Genomic DNA, 22,535 nt, shown 5'->3' with positions numbered 1-22,535 from the left:
ATAAGAACGAAAGAACAAGACAGAGCATGACGTCACTTACAGGTAAACATAGGTAGGACGTAGAATAATGAATAGTAGTATTTATTAAAGTGGTAATGGTAGTACAAATGATTACCATATCATAGTAAGAATTCTGTCAAACATAAAAAAATATATACATATACACCCAACAATATAAATTTGTTATATTGTTGGGAGTATATGTATTTATAATAAAAAATATTAAGAATATATTAATACTGTCATACAACCATCACTATATAATAAGAGGAAGAAGAAAAAGAAGAAGAAGAAGAAGAAGAAGAAGAAGAAGAAGAAGAAGAAGAAGAAGAAGAAGAAGAAGAAGAAACTAAAATACAGCTACAGTCATCAGTTTAGTTCATCATTCCATCTCTTCAGCATTAATTATCATCCTTCATGAAGTTACAGATGTAACATCTTTAAGGGGCTGATCCAGGGGCACTCAAACTATTCACTTACTAACAATGCTAACTGTGACAATTTAGATAAAAATAATTTAGATTTTCTAAGCTTTGCTTGAACAAGGAACAATTTTTTTTTATATATATTCAGTCATGTGTGGCTTTGCTCACAGCTACAGAGCTAAAAGCAAACAGGAAATGACTTAAGTGTGCATGTTACTGATTCAGGAGTCAGGCTTGGATGTTGAACATATGCTGTGGCCACTTTATGGCCTCTCGCCACTGCAGATGTTCCAAAACTTGTCAAATTTGTTCTTTGTGGTGTAACTCCTCAATGTCATGGTCATGTAAAATGTCATTGTCACAGTCATTGTGAGGTAACACCAAGTGCTTGTTTCTTCCATGAACAGGTTATATACAGTATTTAGGTTCCAAATATTGATCAAGAATCTTTTTAGAGGTCACACAGTCATACAGGTAGATATTCAATGAACACAGCTCAGGGTTAAGAGGCACCTCTTTACTACTGAGAAAATTGATTTAGCGTCCCGGCAGAAACAAAGGTTTTTTGGTTTTTAAAGCTATTTCAGGAACTTTCATAAACCCTCTCCAGCATGAGAAACCACCTCACCAGAAATCCAGAGGATGCAAAATATTGACTTTACTAGGATCACCTCATTTCACACAGCAAACAATATCATTCACCACAGCTCTGCTCTTTGATACGTCTCTGTGCAGGATCTGCTGCACAGCTCGTTACACACAGCTAATCCTAGTGCAAACTTCACAGCGGTCACACTCAGCGTCTACCTGCTGCACTTCTCCTCCTCCTGCAGACACTGTGGGTTTTAGTATACGCAGTGATGGGTACCATGGCTGTCTGTCCAAACATGTAAGACTCACTCACAGGAGACAATGTGTCCAGCAGAAAAACCACAGATAAGTCATTGCTTTATGGCACAGCAGCTAATTAAATGCATTCAAGTCAAAATTTGTTTGGCGCTCAGTGAATTTTCCAATGAAACGCAGCCAGTTTTATTTCACAACATATTATCCTTTCGAAAGCAAGATGTCGTCTTGAGAATTCAGCTCATGGGAAACAAACAGCTTCTCCAGTGTGAATAAGTGTTGAGATATCTACCGACTAATTCAACAAACATCTGTCCGTCCGTCCGTCTGTGGAATGCACATCTGTCCAACCATTCATCTAATCGACTTCTCACTTGGCAAGTGCATTGTTAAAGGCCCAGGGAAGTACAATGCTGAGTTTAGAGCACCAGTTGAGTCAATATATATATAGAATATACACAGCACACATGAAAACAGTAGTAACACAAATTCTGTTTAATTTTTATAAAAAAACATTGACTATAAAATCCTCACTGCAGATAAACCAGGTAGGATGAACACAAAGATGTCTAACTTCACCCTGCATCATAGACTCTGCACACAACGTCCGGTGCACAAACAATAAAAAGGTGACAGTGTATCGTAGAGCTGTTTGAGGAGGACTCACTAATGACAAAGAATAATACTGAAGTATCTCCAGAGCGTTAACACAGGCCAAGATAACAGCTCGTTCCAAACAGGGTGATCACTTTTGTCTTAATCTGATGGACGCAGGGTGAACAGAAACGCACTTGTTGACACATTGCTGACGATGATGCTGCAGTAAAGTTGTTTGTACTTTTTACAGTTTAACGGGAAGTGTGCTGGGAAGGCTATCACAAGCTGTTTCACCACAATACCTTCGTAACATCGTTGTAAAAACCTTACTAAAGATAATATCGACCTGTGTGCAATCGCAGTTTGTCCACACTGCAGGCGGAACAACCCGCGGCAGTTAGTAAACACCGGCGTGAGCGTCCTACTGTTTGTGATTTATTAGATATACAGACTGTGACTTCAGCAGCTGTTCCTCAAGTGACCACGCATCACTGCAAGGAAAAAATACATCCGACATTTCCTGCTCGATCTGATGTTTGTGTTGATGTGTATGGTCGGCATAGTAACCTAAAATTATTCAAATCACATTTGAGTGAAGGAGCAGATGTTTCCGTGGTAAAAGGAGGAAACAGCTGAGCCACAGTGGGTCCGAGTTCTGGGGCTGATGATCATATATGACAAAATATTCTCAGGTCTTGTTAAAATGACTCTAATTCTGTTGCTATTCTTCCACGTGTGTGTGTGTGTGTGCTACACCATCACTCTGAGTTCAGCTGTTTATTTACTGGTGCCAGACTGTGGTGGTTGGGTGGATTTATCATCAAACAGGATGTGACATGCAGGCCGAAGCGTTAACCGCCGGAGCCCCCATTGTGCCACGCACTGATAGCTGACTGAAGCACATCCTCAGCGACAATACAACCAACCCTGAATGGATTAGACTCCTCTCATCAGGGGGCTTACGCTGCAGGAGGTGACGCTGGGAGGGGAATGAAGCAGAGATGTACCCTCGCTTTTTTCAGTGAGAACCAGGATGTCCAGTAAAACGTAAAGGACTGCGAAAAATTCTATGTTACGTGCATTACCCACGAGGCCTTGAAGCTGGAGCCACTATTTAGCTTGAAAACTGGAAGAAGGAGGGAATGGTTCGATTCAGGAAGTCACCCGGTCACCCAGTCACCCATCAATGAGACACTTCACCACATGACTGCCTGTAAAACAATAACGCATTGTTCTGACACTTCTGTTTTTAACAAATGATATATGACATGTAAATCATTGAGGTTTGGAGGTTACTTTCTGACAGCGACAGAGTTTTCCCCCCTGTTACCAGCTTATTTATCATAGACTGTATATAAAGATGGACGACATGACAGCTCCCTAAAAGTGAAGCCCAAGCGTCTCAGTAGCCCCCCTTGTGGCTGGCTGCAGTACACGCTGCAGTATAAATCCTGCCTCCTCCATGTTAGTGGATGGGACATGGGCCAAACAAAAGTCAAAGGACACATCAACTACATTTTACTCAGAGATGGTTTCTGTCATTTTGGGAAGTTCTTATCCCACTGATGTTTGTTCAAGCCAGTTTGGTTTTAATTAGTTATTTGATGCTATTAAAACAGGGAGAAGCATCGTGATTGACGGCTGAGACTTACTCACGATTGATCGAGCGAGTGTATTGGCGGGATCTCGCTGTGGTGACTCCATCTTCATTAGAGCTCCTTAGAGATGTCCAAGATGACAGCGTTCATATCTGGGGTATTTTTGTTTCATTTCTGGATTGTGGGAGGAAGTGGAGGAGTGTCTTCCAACTTTATATAAATCTATGGTATAAACCAAAATGTAAATCTGTTCCTTTAAATTCATGAAAAGCCAATCATTAAAAATCATGCATGTTGATTTGTTGAACTATTGGACAGAATCATTTAAGATTTCAAAAACGGAGTCAGTTTAAACTAAAGCCCAAAAACAGTAGCATATAAAAAGCTGGTGCTGAACATCAATTCAACTACACAACTTTTGGACTTGTTTATAATTTTGCCAAGTTTGGTATCAGCACAGAATTTCCAATATTTTATCGACAATATTATCAACTGTTTCAGACAAGCCCTTTTTGTGACAGTCAGACAGAAGTGTGGCTCCAGCAGGTTTGCCTACCCTCACTGTTATCTTGCTGCTAGTTCCAGAATGTTTCTGCGGTAAAGACATGATAACTGGTTTGGACATGGAGGGTCAGCACAGTCACAAGTGACACTGAGCAGGAACTACGGGGGAGGGGACTGAGAGTTGACCAAGTAAACAAACGTTGATCTGCCATAAAAATGGTAGCTAGGATACCCTCTCCCACCCATGCTGTACAAAGGTTGAGTTGGATGAGGGAAAGGTCGGTGCCAGTGGGCTGCAGCTTGGTGATTGTGTAGCGCTGGAGGAGGAGATAACAATGACCTTTCAACAATGGCGACCATTAATGGGTGTATTCCATCAGGCTGAGTCGAAAAACAGTGGTGAAACATTACTGGGCCGGGTCCTCCGCCATGCAAAGTCAGCTGAAAGACAGTTTGAACTGGTTGTGCTTAGGATGCTACTGCTACATCTCAGCATCTTCTCTGAAGGAAGACTTGGCCTGTGGATTTTGGAGCATCATTTCAAATTGTAGCCGTGACCTGAATTAATTGAACACAGATATAGGTTTTTCCAGGAAGTGTGTGTCAAAAGTTATTGTTGGTCTTCCTGGGTGTGTGGGCGGTCAGATAAGGGCTGCACAGCTCCTTAGTTACTCTGTCATAGCACTTTTTCTGCCCTCATCAATGCACTGTGTTGAATTATTATTTTAACATTGTTGAATATTACTGTATATGTCGATTTTTTACTTTGTGCAGTAAGGAGTCGATGACAGTACAAAGAGGTCTGTGTGGGAAAGGGATCTTATCTATTTAACAAAAGCCTAAATATGATTTCATTTTTTAGAGCATTATTTACTACTGGTGAACCTCCTCATTATTGAGGGAAAGTGGATTAAACACCGTCTGAAGTATTCCACACAACAATGAGAGCTGCAGTTTGTTGCTAAGACTCCCGTACATGAAGATACATGCAAACTGGTGTGGAGACATATCTCACTTATTAACAGCCTCTCTGCAGTTTCACAGAGGAACTAGAGCGCAGCTACATGACACGCAACATACCGCTGACCCAACCACATCCTCTGCAATAATAAATCTTAACATCTAGAAAGTCTGCGACAGAAAAAGAGAACAAAGACTGAGACTAAGTGTGTGATGCATCTACATGAAAAGATCAGAAAACAGAGCAGGCTTTGTCTCCACACACACACATTGTTACTCTAACCATAGTTATTACTTGTCTAACCCATAGCCTAACTTAAACCTAAATTTACCTTAACCATAGATACTACTCGCCTAATCATAACCCTTAACCTAACATTAAAGCATGTGTTCACATTATCATTTAAGTTATGGGGACTTGCTTTTACACACACACACACACACACACACACACACACACACACACACACACACACACACACACACACACACACACACACACACACACACACACACACACACACACACACACGTATTGTTGTGAAGTTTAATCTTAAGAACATAAACTGACAATAAAACACTGACCATCCAAACCCCCCTTGTCAGCAGCAAGGCTCTAGAGAAGGGGAAAGTACACAGGGGGGAAAAAAGATTCTTAAAATTATATGGGAAAGATACTCAATATTAATAGAACAGTTTAACATTTGTTTCACTATCCCTTAATCTACTGACTAAAAAGAGCTGACGGGAGAAAAACTAAAATTCCCAGCAGACCTGTCTTGTTATGTAATCATATGAGAGCAGAGCACCAAATCCAATTTAACAAGCTGGAGCCTGACCACCCCCACTCTTCCTGATTCAAATATTCCTCTCCTGGACAGGAAGCTGCCGGTTGCTCTGGTAACACGACCCCACAGCCACCAGCAGGATGGGAACATCCAAACTAATGTTAGTGAAAACAAGGCTTCATGTTTCTCTGGAGACTAAATACAAGTCACTGGTAGACGGAAAAAAAACATTAAACAATCAAGAGAAGGAGAAGTACTTGTAAAAAAACACTTTATTCATTTAGCTTATTTAAAAGTGTGTACAAAATATATAAATATTGGGAAGAAAAAAGACATGAAATGCAACTTCTACATTTATATGACATCACAGAAAATGGTTTAGTTTTGAGGAATGTAAAGGAATGTAGGAACATTTATAGACACACACAAGGATAAACACAATGTAAACAGAGTTCAATGGGCCTGACATCTCCATGGCAACACAGCAGCATGTCTCCATGAGGAGTGAGTCCAGAATAGTTTTTGTTGTTTCAACTAAAAACTTTGGGGATTTTATCTTGATACTGATTAGAGGTAAGTGGGTCTAAATAAATTTTAAAAAAAAGATTATTTCATGTCTTTGTGAGCACCAATCAGTGTTGAGCTACATTTGAAACAAAATGTGATGAGAGCTGTGGGGCGATTTTTTTCTGGTGGAGCAAAAGTCAATCAAAAATAATCTAACCCCCTCACACACAGTAATGATAAAGCAGATAAGCTAAATGTTTTGAGGGGTATTTTCTAATGGATAACCCAATGTGTTTTTCCAACTGTAAATTTGATTGTTTATTATGCAGTTATGAATATTTAACGTTATAGAAAAATATTTCAACGGGGCAATAACAAACTTTATATGCTTCTTTAAGGCACTGGATCTCTTACAAATAGTTTTTTGGTGACACACAGACTTTTCAGAAGCAGATGTTCGAAAAAAGTCATAGAAATCCAGAGCTTGATCGATTGATTGATTAACAGACTCTTATGAGAAAGGAGTGGTGTTTTTACCTGTGTGTGTGTGTGCGTGTGCGTGTGTCTCTCTGTCAGGTCTGTGATATCCCTGAGGAGCTCCATAACGAAGGGTCTTCCTGCTTAGCTAGCGTCTGATTAACAAACCTCAGCATCCCAGTCAGTGAACTCATATCCACCTCCTCATCCGCCTCACCAACCAGAGTGCACACCGACTCCCTCCTCGACTCATCCGACCGCTCACTGTCTCCCTCCTGTAGAGAGGCAGCCTCCACTTCGGTGCTTCCATCGTCTGGTTTGTCCACCATGTATGTGAGGGGGTTGAAGGAGAGGTCGGAGGTCGCTGTGGTGTCCACGGTGCTGAGGCCCTGCCAGCCGTGGTGCTCTTCGCTCGGGAAGGGGGAGACAGAGGAGGAGGAGGAGGAGGCCTCCCATGGCTGCTTGCTCAACGCCTCCCTCAGTGTTGCCTTCAGGCTCAAGGGGAGATCCAGGGAAGAGTCGATGCTACTGCTCTGCAGCCAATCACGAGTTTCAGACAGGTGAGAGGCTGAGGTGGGCTGAAGGTATGTGTGAGCGGGGGGTGATGAGCAACTTTGTGTGTGCGTTGGGGAGCGGAGAGAAGTGGACTGAGAGTGTGTAAGAGTAAGAGTGGTCTTTTCGGGGGGCGATTGAGCCGAGGAGGAGCGTTCCTGCGCGTGTGGGAATCTGTGCAGAACTGGTACAGACAGTGTGTGATTGTAGAGGTTCTGTCGGTCGGCAGCTCGCTCCAAACTGGAGATCCTGGCTTGGAGACGGGTCACCTCAGATTCCTGCAGGGAGAAGAGAAAAGAAACGTTAGCTGCTTTCAGACACGCTATGAAACTCCGGATAGTCTCCTGACATTCTCTGGAGGGGCTGTATGTAAGAATGCAAATGTCTGAGTGAGAGACTCTGGACTTCCTCCGGAGTTTCTCCTGCCAAGGGGCTCTTGAAAGCTCAATCTTTTCTGTGTTGCTGGGAACGTGTCTGAGCGGAGAATCTCCTGCTGCGTTGTTCATGTCTTAAAACGGCTTTTGATAAAATACTAAAAAGCTATTTGATGTAATTTTTGTTTTATTAACTTCTAAAAGCTGTACCTTGATGAGCATGGACTCATCAGAGGTCTCCATGGACTTCTCACAGGCCTGCAGCTGAGCCTGGAGCTGCGCAGCCTGGACTCTGGTTTGATTTAACTGCGCGCTGACCATCTCCAGCTGAGCACGGAGGTCACTGTTCTGGGTTCTGCTCTGCTCGTACAGAATCCTGCTTTGCTCCATCTGGGCTTTATTCTGAAGGAGCTGCCTCTGGCCCTGGTCCAACTGTGTTTGAAGACAACTGGCTTGGTTCTGGGTTCGTTCCAACTCCGCCCTGGTCTGGTCCAGCAGAGCTTTGGTTTGGTCGAGCTGGGTCTGGCTCTGGTGAAGCTTAGCGGCGAGTTGTTCTTGGGAGGAGCGCATGGTGGAGGACATCTGCTCTGACACTTTGAGGAGCTGACCTCGAGTCTGCTGCAGGGACTCCAGCTGAGGAGGGAGGGAGGGAAGAAAGACTGATGAGGCAAATTAGTTTTTTTACAGGCTGCCTTCATCAAAACAAGGTTAGAACAACACCAGTTGAGTAATTCCCAAGGTTGCAGCGGGACAATGAAGTAATAAATACAAGAAATCACCATCACCCATATGAGGAGAAACTGAGAAATGACGCGATAACAAGAGAAACTAAAGATGGAAGAAAAATAAGGAACTCACACGGTGCTGTTGATGTTGAAAGGAAAAAAAGAGGAAATTGAATCAGACAGAAACAGATATGAGAGAAGAAGAGGGAAGAAAAGTGTTGAGCACCATTTCATTGTTCTTGTTGTGTTTTATGTTCATATATACATACTTTTGCATATATATTTATATGTATACTTGTACATTGCAGTTAAATGTTTGCTTAACCTTGTTCTGCTTTGTTGTCCTTGCTTTTCTGTTTATTTGTCCATTTTTGTACATTGAGAGCAACGGAAAAAATGGAGTCAACTTCCTTGTATGTGTACGCATACATGGCCAATAAAGCTGATTCTGGTTCTGATAACACAACCTTATCACTGAGATCATAGATTTGATCGAAGGTTTAGCCAAGAGACAAGTCACACAGAGCAGCTCTAAGTGTCAGTCTCTTCCAAACTACAACTTGACCATTGAGATGTAATAGCAGATTCATTCAGTACATAACTTGGAGGACACCCTCTGTATTAGGGATGTCACAGCATGGAAATCTTTTTACCAGGTAATAAACTTGTGACAACCCTGGTGCTAGCGATTACACTGGATGTTTAACAAGAACGTACAGGTGTTGGCTGCGCAGCGTTTACTGAGTCAGATCTGTCACGTTAGATTTGACCGTCAGCGGAAAAATTTAAACACCCGTTTCACTCGGTCACTTCTCAGCCGGGCTCGGGTCGAGTCGGATAGAAAAGCACGACCTGTGGGGTTATGAGTGCAGCAGCAGACCAAGTATTGATAACTGGGGATGTGGGCACTAACACTGATGTACAAAAATGAAACAAACAAGTTTTATGTCTACTGTAACAGACGGTGTGGCCAGTGGGCAAGTTACAGAATCGGTATGTACCTCCTTGCTGTGCTGCGCCCTCTCCAACTCCAGCTCCGCCTCTAAAGAGGCGACTGTGCTCTGCAGCCTGGCCTCCGCCTGAAGCCAGTATGCCTCCTTCAGAGCCAGCTCCTCCTCCACCCCACACAGCCGGACCTCCTGTGCACGCACGCAAGCACACAAAATACAGACAAATTCAGTGAAAACAGAGTTATGCATGCATTTTAACATGCCATACATTCTCTAATTTCCCCTTATTAGCAAAAACACTAAAACATGTAGTAGTATCTTCAAATAAATCATGATATTTCATAACAGACAACAATTCAAGGTCAACTGTATTTGAGGGTTAGGGTTCTCAGACAAAACTTAGAAATTAGGTCAGTTGGAAACAAGCAAGGGAAAAAACCATAGAGTTTCACTTCCGTTCTATTAAACCGTTTCACTATGAGTGATAACATTTTAATAAACTGTATTCCCGCTTTACCCTCTCCTCGTTCTGCAGCTTGGTGGCGTCCAGTTCTCTGGTCAAAGATTCACAGTGAAGTCGAGTTTCTTCAAGATCTTGTAGCAAAGTCTGAAGTTTCTGTTGACACACACGCAGCTGCTGGTCGAGCTCCTGGGACTCCTAACAACACACACACACACACACACACACACACACACACACACACACACACACACACACACACACACACACACACACACACACACACACACACACACACACACACACACACACACACACAGTGGCTGAATACATTTATTAATCTAAAACCTTTCCTGAACAAAATCTTTGTACCTCTTGTGCTGCCTCTCAATGCTCTGTGTTGGTTCGAAAAAACAAACCATGACAACAGATGATTACATCAGTGTTATGAAGATATGAAGACATAATAAATGCAACCATAAAGTGTGCAAACATTTTTAAACCCTTTGTATTATCACGGATTAACTGACAGTGTTTGATCAGGGTTTCATATAAGGTCATCAGATCTTATATTAGAGCTGAAAGTAACCAAAATGGTTTTAATTTTTGCATCCATTTAATTTTTGTTCGTAAATAAATCCCTATGCCATTAAAAATGTTTTTTTTTTAGTTAAAAATCTGTATTATATTGCAAATATTTTCATATTGTACATATTTTTTTATATATATATTTGACATATATTTTATTCAAATTCTAAATAGTTTTTACCCCACTTATTGCTCTTGTACTTTAGGCTCCTGTCTTTATCTTTGTACAGTACTCACTTGCTTCATCTTTCACCCAATATTTATGTATAATATGTTTGTTATGCACTAAACAAGTAGATTCCTTGTATGTTACTTGGGGATGAATACAATTCTGAAACAGAATTAATTCTAAGCCATTTTACAGCTGTAATAATAACATTTTACAGCTGTAATAATGCTATCTATAACTAGGGTGCAAACATTTATGACGGAAGTTTGTGTCGTTGGTACTTGCTTCTCTGCGATTGTTCTCGACTGCACAGTTTAGAACAGCCCATAACATAACATTACAGATAATACAATAATAAAAGAATATTGTTCCCTTTCCTCTCTTCCTGTTCTCTATGCTTCAAAAAAATTGTGAAGGTCAAACAAAAACATTGTAACAAATATCTATTCAGGCTGACTTGTGTCTTAATGACACGTCTTCTTCTCCTGACCTTCATGTTTCTGTCTGTGAGCTCCCTCTGTGCTTCTCTCAGCTCTCGCTCTCTGGCCTCGAGGCTCCGCTGCAGAGACTCCACCTTCCTCTCCAGCTCCTGCTTGTGCTCTCTGATCGCCACGTCCAGCTGACCCAGCTGAGCACACCGACAGCACGGCCGGGTAAAGAACAAGATTGTTTAAAAAGACACAGTGATGATTAAAACAAATAAAAACTAATAAAATATGTTTGCTTGTGTGGGAGTTGTACCAGCTGTGCTCTCTGTTGGAGCTCCCCCTGTCTCTCCTTCAGTGCATTGTCCATGTCTAAGACCTCATGCGTTCTCGCTTCCAACTCCCTCTGCGTCTCACTGTGAAGCCACACAAACACACACACATATTTTAACAGTTTGCCAGATATCTATATAATTAATATTTGTGTATACCAATCTGAAGAAACAACACAGGGACCACTTGCTGAATGTCAAAGTAACCGGGCCAAATAGAAGAAACGTGACTTCAGCACTTTCTGGGAGAATTTATTGTTTGAGAATTTGAATCGAACTTAATTTAGGACAGTTGTTTAGATTTTGTAGCATTCAGATCATGAACATGTGTGGACTTGAACACGTTTCAGTGGCGTTTTTGTAGGGGGCTTGTGACTTCAAACTAGATCACGACAGCTGTTATTGAATGAGCCATGTTTCTTTAAAGATTATTTCCTGTGTGAAGCATCTGCACGTCTCGACCATGTGCTCATTGTGCTCAGGAGGACAGTGACACCAAGGAGAAACTGTAACAGGACGGGGTGGCCATGATCAATCAATGAAAATGATGTCACGTAAATTAAAAACTCCCCGTGACGTGTACGCCGACTTGAGTGCTTGTTGTACAGTAGCTGCACATTGTGCTTCACAGTGTATGTGAGAGAAATGTACACAGATTTTTGTATATTTCAGTGTCAGTTTTAAATAGAAAACTTTACATCACAAACCACAGCATGTGTGAAAAATCAGTAACAGCAAATGACATGACACACGGCACAAGTTAGATCAAATGACTTCACAATAATCAAAAGAAATTAATATCAAAACATCTTCAACAGCAAAGGATTTCCTCAGTAGAAGTACAAAAATGTCATTGTATCATCTGACAAAGATGATATACAGTCACCAAAGTGTGAGTCTGTGAGTGGGACACAGGAACAGTAGCAGGCTCAGTGACTGTGCATGTGTCTTTTGGTGTTTTTGTGAGACAGTAAACAGTATCATTTGGAACACGGATGATTTGCTACAGTTCCGGATCTCATCTGTACAGCAGCACGTGAACGTCCTCTCCGCGTCTGAGTCGTCCCTTGTCCCTGTTTGCCCCCCCCGTGTGCAGAAAAATATTTCCCATGAGGGAGTATCCTCACCTAAGCTGGACGGTCAGTTTCTCCACTGACGCCTGCCGCTCATCTGCAATGCTCTGTGTTATCTGCAGAATGTCCTTGAGTTTCAGTAGCTGCTCCAGCGTATCGGCCAGCTCCCCCCGCACCGCCTGCAGCTGCCCCTCCAGCATCCGGACCCGCTGCACAGAGTTGAGCTGGTCTGCCTCGCAATGATGGAGCTTCTCCTCAAGATCGACAACTGCCAGGGGAGAGAAGGAAGCAGGACTATGATAAGACTTAAAAGCAATGGATAAGTTGTAAATGTAAAAGAGCACTTGAGAATTTAAGGATAATTGAGTACAGGGTGTTTTCTGTTCTGACTGCAACTGTCTCTGCTCTGCAAAGAGAAATATAAAAAATAACCATAAAACCTCCTGATCTGTGCAGATTTCAGAAAAATACATGTCATACCCAGATCGTTCTTGCTGGCGAGTTTGTTCTTGGTCTGCTGCAGGCTCTCCTCCATGCGGCTGATCTGAAGCATCTTGACGGTGACATCCTTCCTCAGACGCTGCAGCTCAGACTCTTTAGACACCAGCTCCCCTTGACACTTAACCATCTCTGATGTTACATGGCTGCAAAGAGAAAAAGAAATTACAACTATATTCAGTAAAATTTCATAAATCGAAAAAGCTTGTAAAAATCCGACATGCAAGAGAACATGCAATATGTAAAGCCCCGCACCCGTATTTCACTCCAGGTTCCCACCCTAGCGTGAGCACTGCTCCCATCGTTGTCTTAGAGCAACTTAAAAAGAAGCAAACACCTTTAACTAACCGAGATGCTAACTGAAGCCAAACAAAGAGCCTTTTGGCTGAACATTCAAACAACTGGTATGCTTATTCCTCTGGAGCAGATAATAACTTCACGCAGAAGAAGGTAACCAGCAGCTCTGCAGACTGAAATTACTCCAAGCCTCTCAGGACTGTCCCTGTCTCCAACAAGAGAAATCCTGGTTTATATATACATATTCATGGGTAGGGGAGGGCTGCCTCGTGCCTAGGGACAGATAGGCTGTGGTGTAATCATATGACTGTCAGTGTTGATGCAGGTCCTGAAGGACAGCCAGAAAAACAAAAGCCTCATACAAATAGTAAGAAATAGCCGCAACATGACATAGTAGAAAACTGCACTTATTTTTACAAGTTTGGGGAAAGCATTAAAGTAATCAAAAACAAAAAGCTGCACTGCAATGCAGAAAGTACTGTTTGAAATGTGATGATATTTGGTCTGATTGGGTTAAAAGCCACAAAAATCCTCTGACTGAAATCCTCCTGCAACACTCACAGAAATCCAATTTTCATCACCCCTGATTTGTCGCTCAGAGTTCAAAATAAGTGGCTCTACTCACTGAATGAGGATCATTGTGCTCTGTTTGTTGTGAGGGACAGAAAGTACAACCAGCAGCCAAGATGCTCCGAGTCACTGTGTGTGCAGGTGGTCTTACGTGACGGACTCAGACAGCTGAGTGTTCTGCTGGTTCATCTCCTGCAGGTCCTTCTCTCTCTCCTGGGCGCCCTGCTTTCTGGTCCTCGCCTCCTCCTGCAGAGAAGCCCGTGCTCGCTCCAGCTGCTGCTCCAGACTGGACACCTGGGCACACACACACACACACATTTGGATCAAACAATTTTTCCCTGGACATCATTTCCTGAATATGAATATAAATCCAAATCAAGGTGAAAAAAAATATTCACTCAAAACTATTGAATCCCTGCAGACCTTTAATTTTTCTTGTCTGTTAAAAAGACCATGTAAAGCAGGAGGCTCCATCTTACTGTCCCCATGCGGCTCTGCTCACTGAATGAGGATCATTGTGCTCAGTTTGTTGTGAGGGACAGAAAGTACAACCAGCAGCTAAAATGCTCTGAGCTATTAATAAAATCACAAGCTCAAAAAGCTGTTTCCCTTAAGTAACGCTACAGATTTACCATCAATTTCTTTCAGTTGCCGGGCGTAGCAGTAGTGTTGCAAATATGTATGATTCATATTCTCCTGGTATTTTCACACACAGCACACTCTTGAGTTTATGGTGAGGAAAGCAAAAACCATCCAGTGAGCGGCAGTAGTCCGGATGGAGAAACCTTGTTGAAGGTAGATGTGCGGGGGGGATGGGCAGACTGGTTGAAGCTGAGACTACGGTTACTCAGATAACCTCCTCATTACAACTATGCTGAGCAGAAAAGCAGCTACTCAAACACTTTGAGGTGGATGGACTACAACAGCAAACAGCTACGTCTGGTTCCACTTCTGTTCTGCCAGGATCAGAGATCTGAGGCTGTAGTAAACTGTGATTCATAAATGTGATGGTCAGGTCAGACTTTGGCATTAATTGGATGAATCTATGGAGCAAAACCTGCCTTGTGTAAACGGTTCAGGCTGGTGGTGGTGTAATGTTTTCTTGGTGACCTCTGGTCCCATTAATACTAATCAACCGTCGTCTGAATGCCACAGCCTGTCTGAGAATTGCTGCTGAGCATCTCTTCATGGCCACAGTTTAACATCCTCTAATGGATACTTCCAACATGTCTTCCGTGACAACGCACCATGTCGTAAAGCAAAAGTCGTCTCAAACTGTTTTCATGAACATGATAATGAGTTGAATCCAATAGATCACATTTTCAGACAGGAGATTTGTAGCAGCATGAATCTTCAGCTGAGAAGTATGTCCAAGTGGAATTTCTAAGAAAGATTTTCATCTTCCAAAACCCATGCCATGACGAATTAAGGTTATTTTAAGAGCAAAGGAATTTGCTGATAAAGTGGTTCATAATATAGTGTATTTTCCAAGATTTCATAATCTGACCTATTCGGCCTGAAAATAATGCATCACGTAGATTATAAAAGAGAGAGTTCTGCACAGCTGCTGGACGTGTCATACTGTGAGACCAACAGAGACAGACTCCATGAACATGGATAGAAAACTGCTCTCCAAGCCAAGACAGGAAAAGCAGGTATCTTCCCTGGAGCCGAGACCCTCAAGGGGCCTGGAGAGAGGCCCTGCAGATCTTATTAGCCCAACAGTCCCCTTAAATTCAAACAAGCTGCAGCAAATTTCACACACTCATAGATATCAGTTCCCTAAATGTGCCCGATTGTTTTCATCTGGATCCATTAATTATGCCATCGGAAAACAGAGACAATTTTGAAAAACACACTTTCCCCTGATGTGGAGCTGCACCAAAATTGAAAGGGTTCATCCCTGACCCATAACACATCCTAATGCCAAGCTTCGTGTTAATCTATTTAGTTGTTTTTGTGTAATCTTGTTTACAAACAAACAAACAAACCAACCAACCAACCAACCAACCAACCAACCAACCAACAAACACATAGGGGTGAAAACACAATCTCCTTGGCGGAGGTTAAGTACTCCAAGTTACTCCAAAGATGTGCATTTTCAGGTTGCTCGGGCATTTGATAAAAGTTATGAGTCTCCTACTTGTCTCTGCAGCTGGCACTGGCTGTCCTCCAGGTCAGAGATGTGGGCCGTGCTCTCAGTCAACATGGTCTGCTGCTGCTGGAGAGAAAGCTGCAGCTGCAGGTTCTGCTCGCTGGATCTCTGACACACCAGGCTGGTGCTGTGGAGCCGCTCCTGCAGAGACGACACCTGAGGAGGGAGGAACAGGAGAGAATATTAACCTCGCAAGACCAGTGGGCATTGACTGAGTAATATTTCTTCATAAAATGTTTGTAATACAGTACCTTGTCATTGCTCTTTTGCAGCTCGTTCTCGTAGTTCATCTTTACGTTGTCCATCTGCTGCAGGTATGAGGCCAGTTCTTCTCTGCACGCTGACAGAGACGACTGTAGCTCACTCACCTGATGTGTAAACACAAGTCATGGATGGTGGAATAGGTTTTCGTAAAGGTCACATAGCAATCAGATCTTACAAACCTCGGTGGAGGACTGAGCTGCCTGCTCTCTGAAACTTTGCAACAACTCTTCATTGTCTCTGACTTCAACCTGCTTCTCCTGAAATCAAACCAAGATCAAATTGTAGATGTGTGAAACAGCACAGTATATACCTGGGATAACTGACAGATGCTGTACATATGTTACAGTGTCATTACTTGTGTAAGCTGTTCCACGGTGGTCTGCAGCAACAGAGCAGCTTTCTGAGCCTCGTCTCTTTCCCTCTGGCACAAACAAATCTCCTGCTCCATTTCTAACAGCCGAGACCGAGCTTCTTCTACAGATAACTGCAGCTGCAGGGGAGAGAAAATACTGTTACATAAAAGGAAAAAATATGAATCTTTAGAATAAGTTTTGCTACATTTTTAAAAGCAGGGTCACGGTCAGTATTGTTTTAGCAGGTCAGAGCCCAACTTCACATTAACTTAAAATCATATTTGATTCTATCAGAATCACATAGAATTTAAATGAACTGAAGAGTAACCATGGTGGTGTGGGAGGAAAGAAACTGTAGATCACCATTTCTATTCTGTGCTGTTGCTCCGTGCCTTGTTGAGACTGTGATCTTTTACACTTGTCCAAAGACTGTTGATACGCTCTTTGCTTTTTGGTCATCAGTGTCTGGTAATGTTGAACAGAGCTGGTCTTCTCCTGTATTTAGATAAAGGAAGGTGAAAAAGAAAAGGCATGCCACAACAGTGTCAACTGATTTACATTGATATATTCGTAATACACAAATACTCATGTCAGAAGAGGCTGTGAAGTGTGGCTAAATATACAATTTGTACTTGGAGACAAAATTAATAGAAGTTGATGTTTTCAGACATTTTTTAGATATGAACTCTGTAAAATGTCCAGACAATTGGGTCCGGACATTCTCTGGAGTTTTCCTCTCACGTATGAGGAAACGCAGCAGGAGATTGTCTGAGTCAGAAATGTTCAGAACAACAGGAAAATCTCTAGAACATTCAGGTGAGTAATGGAGCCTGGGTAGAGGATGACTCATCGACACTGGCGTCGTCCCTCATCACCAAAATATTTTGAATCTCGTCATCTCATTTCAAGTTGACATTTTCATTAATGTCTTCTTCATGTATAGTACATATTTTTCATCCTGAGACATTTGTCTGCTTCCCGTTTTGCATCCATCAGATGAGTGTGTACATGTGTGAGTGTTGTACCAGTAGCTGATTCTCCAGTTCTGTGTTTTTCAGTGCAGCCTGACTGTAAGCTGAAGTTTTCTCCTGTAACTGTTTCTCCAGCGCAGCCACACGGGCACATTTTCTCTTCAACTGAGGTGAAACGGAGACAGAAAAATAAAATGCTGCTGTGAACAACAACATGTAAGAAACCGATGAAAACCTCTCTCTTGGGAAAAAAAAAAGGTTACCTCTTTCTCTGTGTCAGTGGCCTGGCTGACTTTATCCAGCAGCTCTGTGTGGAGGCTCTGGTAGTGGGAGGCTCTCTGGGCCATGGAGCTCTGCAGGGAGGTGATCTCCTCCTGGGCTCTGCTGAGACGATCCTGCAGCCGCTCGACCAGGCTGCTCTGTTTAGTTCGCTCAAACTCTGACGACTGAAGCACCCGCAACAGCTGCTGGTAACCTTCACCTGGAGGGATGGAGTGAAGAAGCAAATTTGTTAAAAAGAAAGATAATAGATAACAGGCATATACACCGAGCAGCAGATCAGTGGAAATATAAAGTATCACATTAAATCACAAAACAGGCTATAGATACACTGATCTGAAGCAGCATTAAAACAAAGTATGTTTTAATGTGCCCGATCGGTGTACAATACATGATCCGCGTTACCTGGCTTTAACTTGAGCAGGTGAACTGTTCCTGAATAGTCCACTGGGGGCAACATGCAGGGCTTGGCACAAAGTGCTCCCACAGCGCCCTGATATTGAAAAAAGGACATTTGACAAGAGTAAACACATCATCTCCTGCACAGAGTCAGTGATAAACATGTCCACTTTTTCAGGACAGTGAAAGTGGGGTGAAAACCAGGTTTGGGAAAGCAAATATACTAATGGTTCAACAATTCATTGGGTCAAACGCAATAATAAAATCAGGGGACATGAGAACCCAAATGACAATGTTAATGTGTTTATTTATGTTTCTCCACCTCTCGTAGATGTAGCAGGGCCAGGGCAGCATCCAGACTCGACAGCTCTGCCTGGCTCTGCTGAGCCTCTCTGTGGCTCTGAGCCACCCTCTGCTCTTGGCTCTGGGTCAGAGCCCGCAGCTCTTGCAGCTCCCTGAGCAGAGAAGCCTGCTCCCTGCATCCCGCTCCCTGCTCTGCAAGCTGACGATCCAGGTTTGAGGCGCGTCGTCTGGCCTCCTCCAGCTGAGTCAGGAGGTCTGAGCGCTCAACAGCCGAACACTTAGCCTCCCTCAACTCCTCCTTCAGCTGGCTGTGAAGCAGAATGTGAAGGATTGAATATGATAAGTGTACATCAAAATCATTTATTTTAAGATTTAATTGATAATAAATGTGAAATTTTACACATGCAAATGTATGAGAAAACAACGACAAAGAAACAACTATACAAACAATCGGTGTAGGTGTTGTACCTGGTGGTTCGGCCCTGTTCTGCCTTTTCTCTCTGCAGCACAGCGCACTTCATCTCCACCTCTTCTTTCTCTCTGTCACACTCAATAAGGCTCTCTTTGAGTTTGCTCTCGCTCTCCATCACCTTCAAAACACATTTTTATCATCAACATGCAACAAAAAATACAAATAATTCACTATACGAGTAGCAAGTTATTCATATTAGACAAATTTACCTTCTTAAGTTTAATGGAAATTGTGGCTTTGTATTCTTTGAAAGCTTCTTTGAGTTTCTCTGCATTTTCAAGTGCTTGGTTCCTTTGTTGCTCAGCTCTGTAAGAGAATATAGCGTTAGATCTACAGCAATAACTTCATCATAATGTGAAAGTAAAGAAAACATGATAACATTTCAGCTCAAGGCCCAAGTCAAGTATCACAGTGTTCATGCTGTTACCCATGAAACTGTAATGACATGTAAACTGTACTGTATACTATAATAATAATAATAATAATAATAATAATAATAAATGTATTTATACAGCACCTTTCATACATAAAATGCAGCTCAAAGTGCTTTACATTAAAATTAATAAGAACATGTTAGCAATAAAACAAAGTATGAGGGGAAAACAAATTTAAATAAAAGAATAAAAATAAAAACAGATTAAATTAATTAAAAGCAAGATCGTAGAAATAGGTCTTGTGTTGTTTTTTAAAACTATCAACAGAAGAAGCTTGTCTGGTGTGTGGTGGGAGTTTGTTCCAAACCTTTGGTGCATAGCAAGATAAAGCTGCTTCCCCAAACAGAAGACCTGAGGGAACGGTTTGGAACATATTCTGATAAACAGGCTGAGCTTTGTCCAAACCGATTATAGGGGGCCGATGCCATAAACGATAATAGAGTAAAAAATGTCTGATACAATCAACCTAGGGTTCCCAGGAAATGCAGTCTGTAAAGGATAACAGTAAGTTTTGTACAAAAGTATTTTTTACAAATTTGGAATGAATCCTAACATGTCATTATGACAAAGAAATGTAATCTTTATATCTCGCACTTTATTATAAACCACTATATTATTATATATATTATATATATATTATAAACCCAATACATATACAAATTATCGATATTATCCATCAATCATTGTATTGGTAGAGGTTTAGTGTCTAATGTAACTGGATGAACTAGTATAGTGGCCATTCTAAAACTGCCTGTTTGGAATGGGCTGTTTGCTTGACCTGTGGTGATGCTGGTTGCAGCTTTCTTTCTGAAACTTACTGCTGGTTAAAGTGACCAGCAGTAAATGAGCTGTGGAAAGTACCGGCTGCAGGACTCAGAACCCTGAGGCTGCACGACCACTGCTGCACAAAGAGCTATTCACCGGTTTATTCAAAGTTTGGTGATGCTTGACTTGGTACGCTTAACTGGAGAATCAGTTGTTGTTGCTGTTGTTGTGAACATGCTGTTTTCATGATCAACAACGTCACATACTTTGATGAGTCCCAGCCAGCGCTGCTACAGAGCTCTGGTGATCTGTATATTTAAAAGTTTTATAATATTGAATTTATTGCGTGTCCAGATTCAGCACTTCCTTGGTTCCTTATAAATACAAATTCCAAGCATAAAGACAATAAGATGAACGGTTGTCGATGTAGATAAAAGCATCACCGTTTTCCTAGCGCTGTCTTGTTGTCCAGTTCTTCTCTGAATGCACTCAGCTCCTCAGTGAGACCTGCCAACACAATGTCATTGTGTGCTGCTGCTTCCTGGCTACACTCAGCTCTCAGCTCTGCAGCCCTGGGGAACACAGACAAGGAGAAGTTGTTGGATTATTATGCCAGGTTCAACTACAGGTTAGTGTTATAGTTTTTAAAATGACCAGGAGTAGAGCCAAAAGTCTACACAACAATATGCATAACTGCATGTGCCCCATAGCACATTGCATAATATTGACATGTATTCAATATCCAGTGCAAACAGACATACAATTGTCAAATTACTTTTACATAAACACAAACATCGGAAGATATACATGTTTAGGTCGTAAGGTTACTTGAGCTCTTTGACTTGTGCCTCCAGCTCTGCTTCAAGCTGACGAATCTGTCCACTCATGACTGCCACACTGCTTTCAGCTCCAGCCCTGGAGCCTCTGAGGTGGAGCTGGAAAGGAAGCATACGTGTTCAACGTGGATTCTTTTCATGTTACATGTATGATTTAAATATGTATTATTAGGCAACAGGCCAATCTCTTTATTGGTATCTAATTATTGCAAAATAAATGTATTCAATAGCAATACAACAAAGGTTCAATATATATCAATATATTGCTATATCTATATAAAATGTGCAAGCACAGTGTGGAGGTATAACACATAACTGATCTACGTCAATTTTTTCCTGTTTCTCTCGGTTCATAAGGAAGAGTCTAAAGAAAACAACCTCCACTAAGAAGCAAAAATCAGTCTTTGCACAATAATAATGTGACATTTATCATTGTAATTATCTATATCGAATCGATTGATGTGAAAAATGTTATCTTGATAAAATGTTAGGGCCTTGTCGCTTAGCCCTACAAAGAACACTGATTCCACTGTACTTATTCTGTAGCACACAATTATGAAGCATAAGACACAATGTTCTAGAAGAATGCAACACATTTACTAACACATATCAGCTGCATAGGGATGACTGTCATACCTGAGACTTGGAGGAGGTCAGTTCATACTGCAGGGCATCGAAGTCATTGATGAGCTGCTCATCCATGGACAGGCAGGCGTTCTCCTGACGCACACAGCCCACCTTCTTCCTCAGAGAAATGGATTCCATGTCTGCTGGCCTGATTTTCACAATAGCAGACTTGATAGAGGGAAGACAGAGGTGTGGGTGAGAGCTGCGAGATTGTGATGAAGGATGTACAGCTTTTTTGTATTTACCTTAGTATCGTGCATACAGGTTTTCTAAGGCAAGATAGGACTTTGTGGATTTCTCAGAGAATAATTCATGCATCTGAAATCAGGCATATTAAGGGGACGGATATTTCTGAGTGTTTGCAATTTGCTGCAGATCCCCAAAAAATCTGGATCTTATGAATGTAAATGTGGTTTCATAATGGTGCTATGCTTTTGGGAGATGGGACTTGTACCGCTTCCCTACACATAGACACATATACAGCAAGAGGTTTGAGACAAGATGATAGAGGGTTTACATTTTTCACTGAGGTAGACACACTCTCTTACCCTGGAGATGGAGGAAGGTGGGCTAAGACTGCCAGCAGTGGTATGTGCAGGGGAACATCAGGTATCTACTGCAGCTCTTGTCAGATCAGGCGATCAGGACTCTGCTGATCCTCATGGCCCTGGCTGATTGTATAAGGAGCTAGCGAGGTGGAAATCAAGGAGAGGTGTTAAAGGTTCAGTGTGTAAGATTTAGGTGAAAGGGATCTATTGGCAGAAATTGAATACAAACTAATCGTAGTGATGTTTTCACGAGTGTGTTTCATCTAAATTGTACGAATTGTTGTTTTCTTTACCCTAGAATGGGCCCTTTTATATTTGAATACTTTATATTTACATCAGGAGAGGGTCCTCTCTATGGAGGCTGCCATGTTTTTTCACAGTAGCCCAGACTGGACAAAGTAAAACACTTTTCGA

General features: G+C 42.0%; 1 protein-coding gene across 3 annotated transcripts; it reads right to left on the bottom strand.

Moving 5' to 3' along the window:
* Positions 1-6,494: 6,494 nt before the first annotated feature.
* ccdc18 (coiled-coil domain containing 18) lies at positions 6,495-22,256 on the bottom strand. Of its 3 annotated transcripts, none has more exons than XM_034614360.1 (24): positions 22,122-22,256; positions 21,583-21,741; positions 20,939-21,045; positions 20,554-20,682; positions 19,121-19,217; positions 18,908-19,029; positions 18,459-18,747; positions 18,143-18,230; positions 17,722-17,939; positions 17,513-17,623; positions 16,851-16,982; positions 16,490-16,624; positions 16,314-16,391; positions 16,122-16,238; positions 15,859-16,026; positions 13,867-14,009; positions 12,831-12,994; positions 12,405-12,618; positions 11,262-11,361; positions 11,011-11,148; positions 9,821-9,961; positions 9,355-9,492; positions 7,839-8,261; positions 6,495-7,532 (listed from the first exon to the last, which is right to left on the bottom strand). In XM_034614360.1, the coding sequence occupies exons 2-24, from the start codon at positions 21,709-21,711 to the stop codon at positions 6,798-6,800; spliced, it is 4,116 nt and encodes a 1,371-aa protein (XP_034470251.1). In that variant the 5' UTR covers positions 21,712-21,741; positions 22,122-22,256; the 3' UTR covers positions 6,495-6,797. The 3 variants fall into 3 exon arrangements, with proteins under 3 accessions (XP_034470251.1, XP_034470252.1, XP_034470254.1); XM_034614361.1 differs by having other exon boundaries at positions 9,821-9,963; positions 11,019-11,148; XM_034614363.1 differs by lacking the exons at positions 21,583-21,741; positions 22,122-22,256 and having other exon boundaries at positions 20,918-21,048.
* Between the last annotated feature and the right edge of the window lie 279 nt (positions 22,257-22,535).

The sequence above is a fragment of the Hippoglossus hippoglossus genome, chromosome 17, assembly GCF_009819705.1.
Source record: "Hippoglossus hippoglossus isolate fHipHip1 chromosome 17, fHipHip1.pri, whole genome shotgun sequence".
NCBI classification, from domain to species: Eukaryota; Metazoa; Chordata; class Actinopteri; order Pleuronectiformes; family Pleuronectidae; genus Hippoglossus; species Hippoglossus hippoglossus.
Note: the sequence above shows the minus strand (reverse complement) of the source record. Positions and strands in the feature narration are given on the sequence as shown.

Bases quoted from the DNA above. Each gene is read 5' to 3' on its own strand.
- ccdc18 (XM_034614360.1), bottom strand. From the start codon at position 21,711: ATGGAATCCATTTCTCTGAGGAAGAAGGTGGGCTGTGTGCGTCAGGAG. The intron at 16,392-16,489 runs GTAATGACACTG...GTTTGATTTCAG, and splicing joins CCGTGGAACAGCTTACACAA to GAGAAGCAGGTTGAAGTCAG. The intron at 14,010-15,858 runs GTAGGAGACTCA...GTGTGTGCCCAG, and splicing joins AGTGCCAGCTGCAGAGACAA to GTGTCCAGTCTGGAGCAGCA.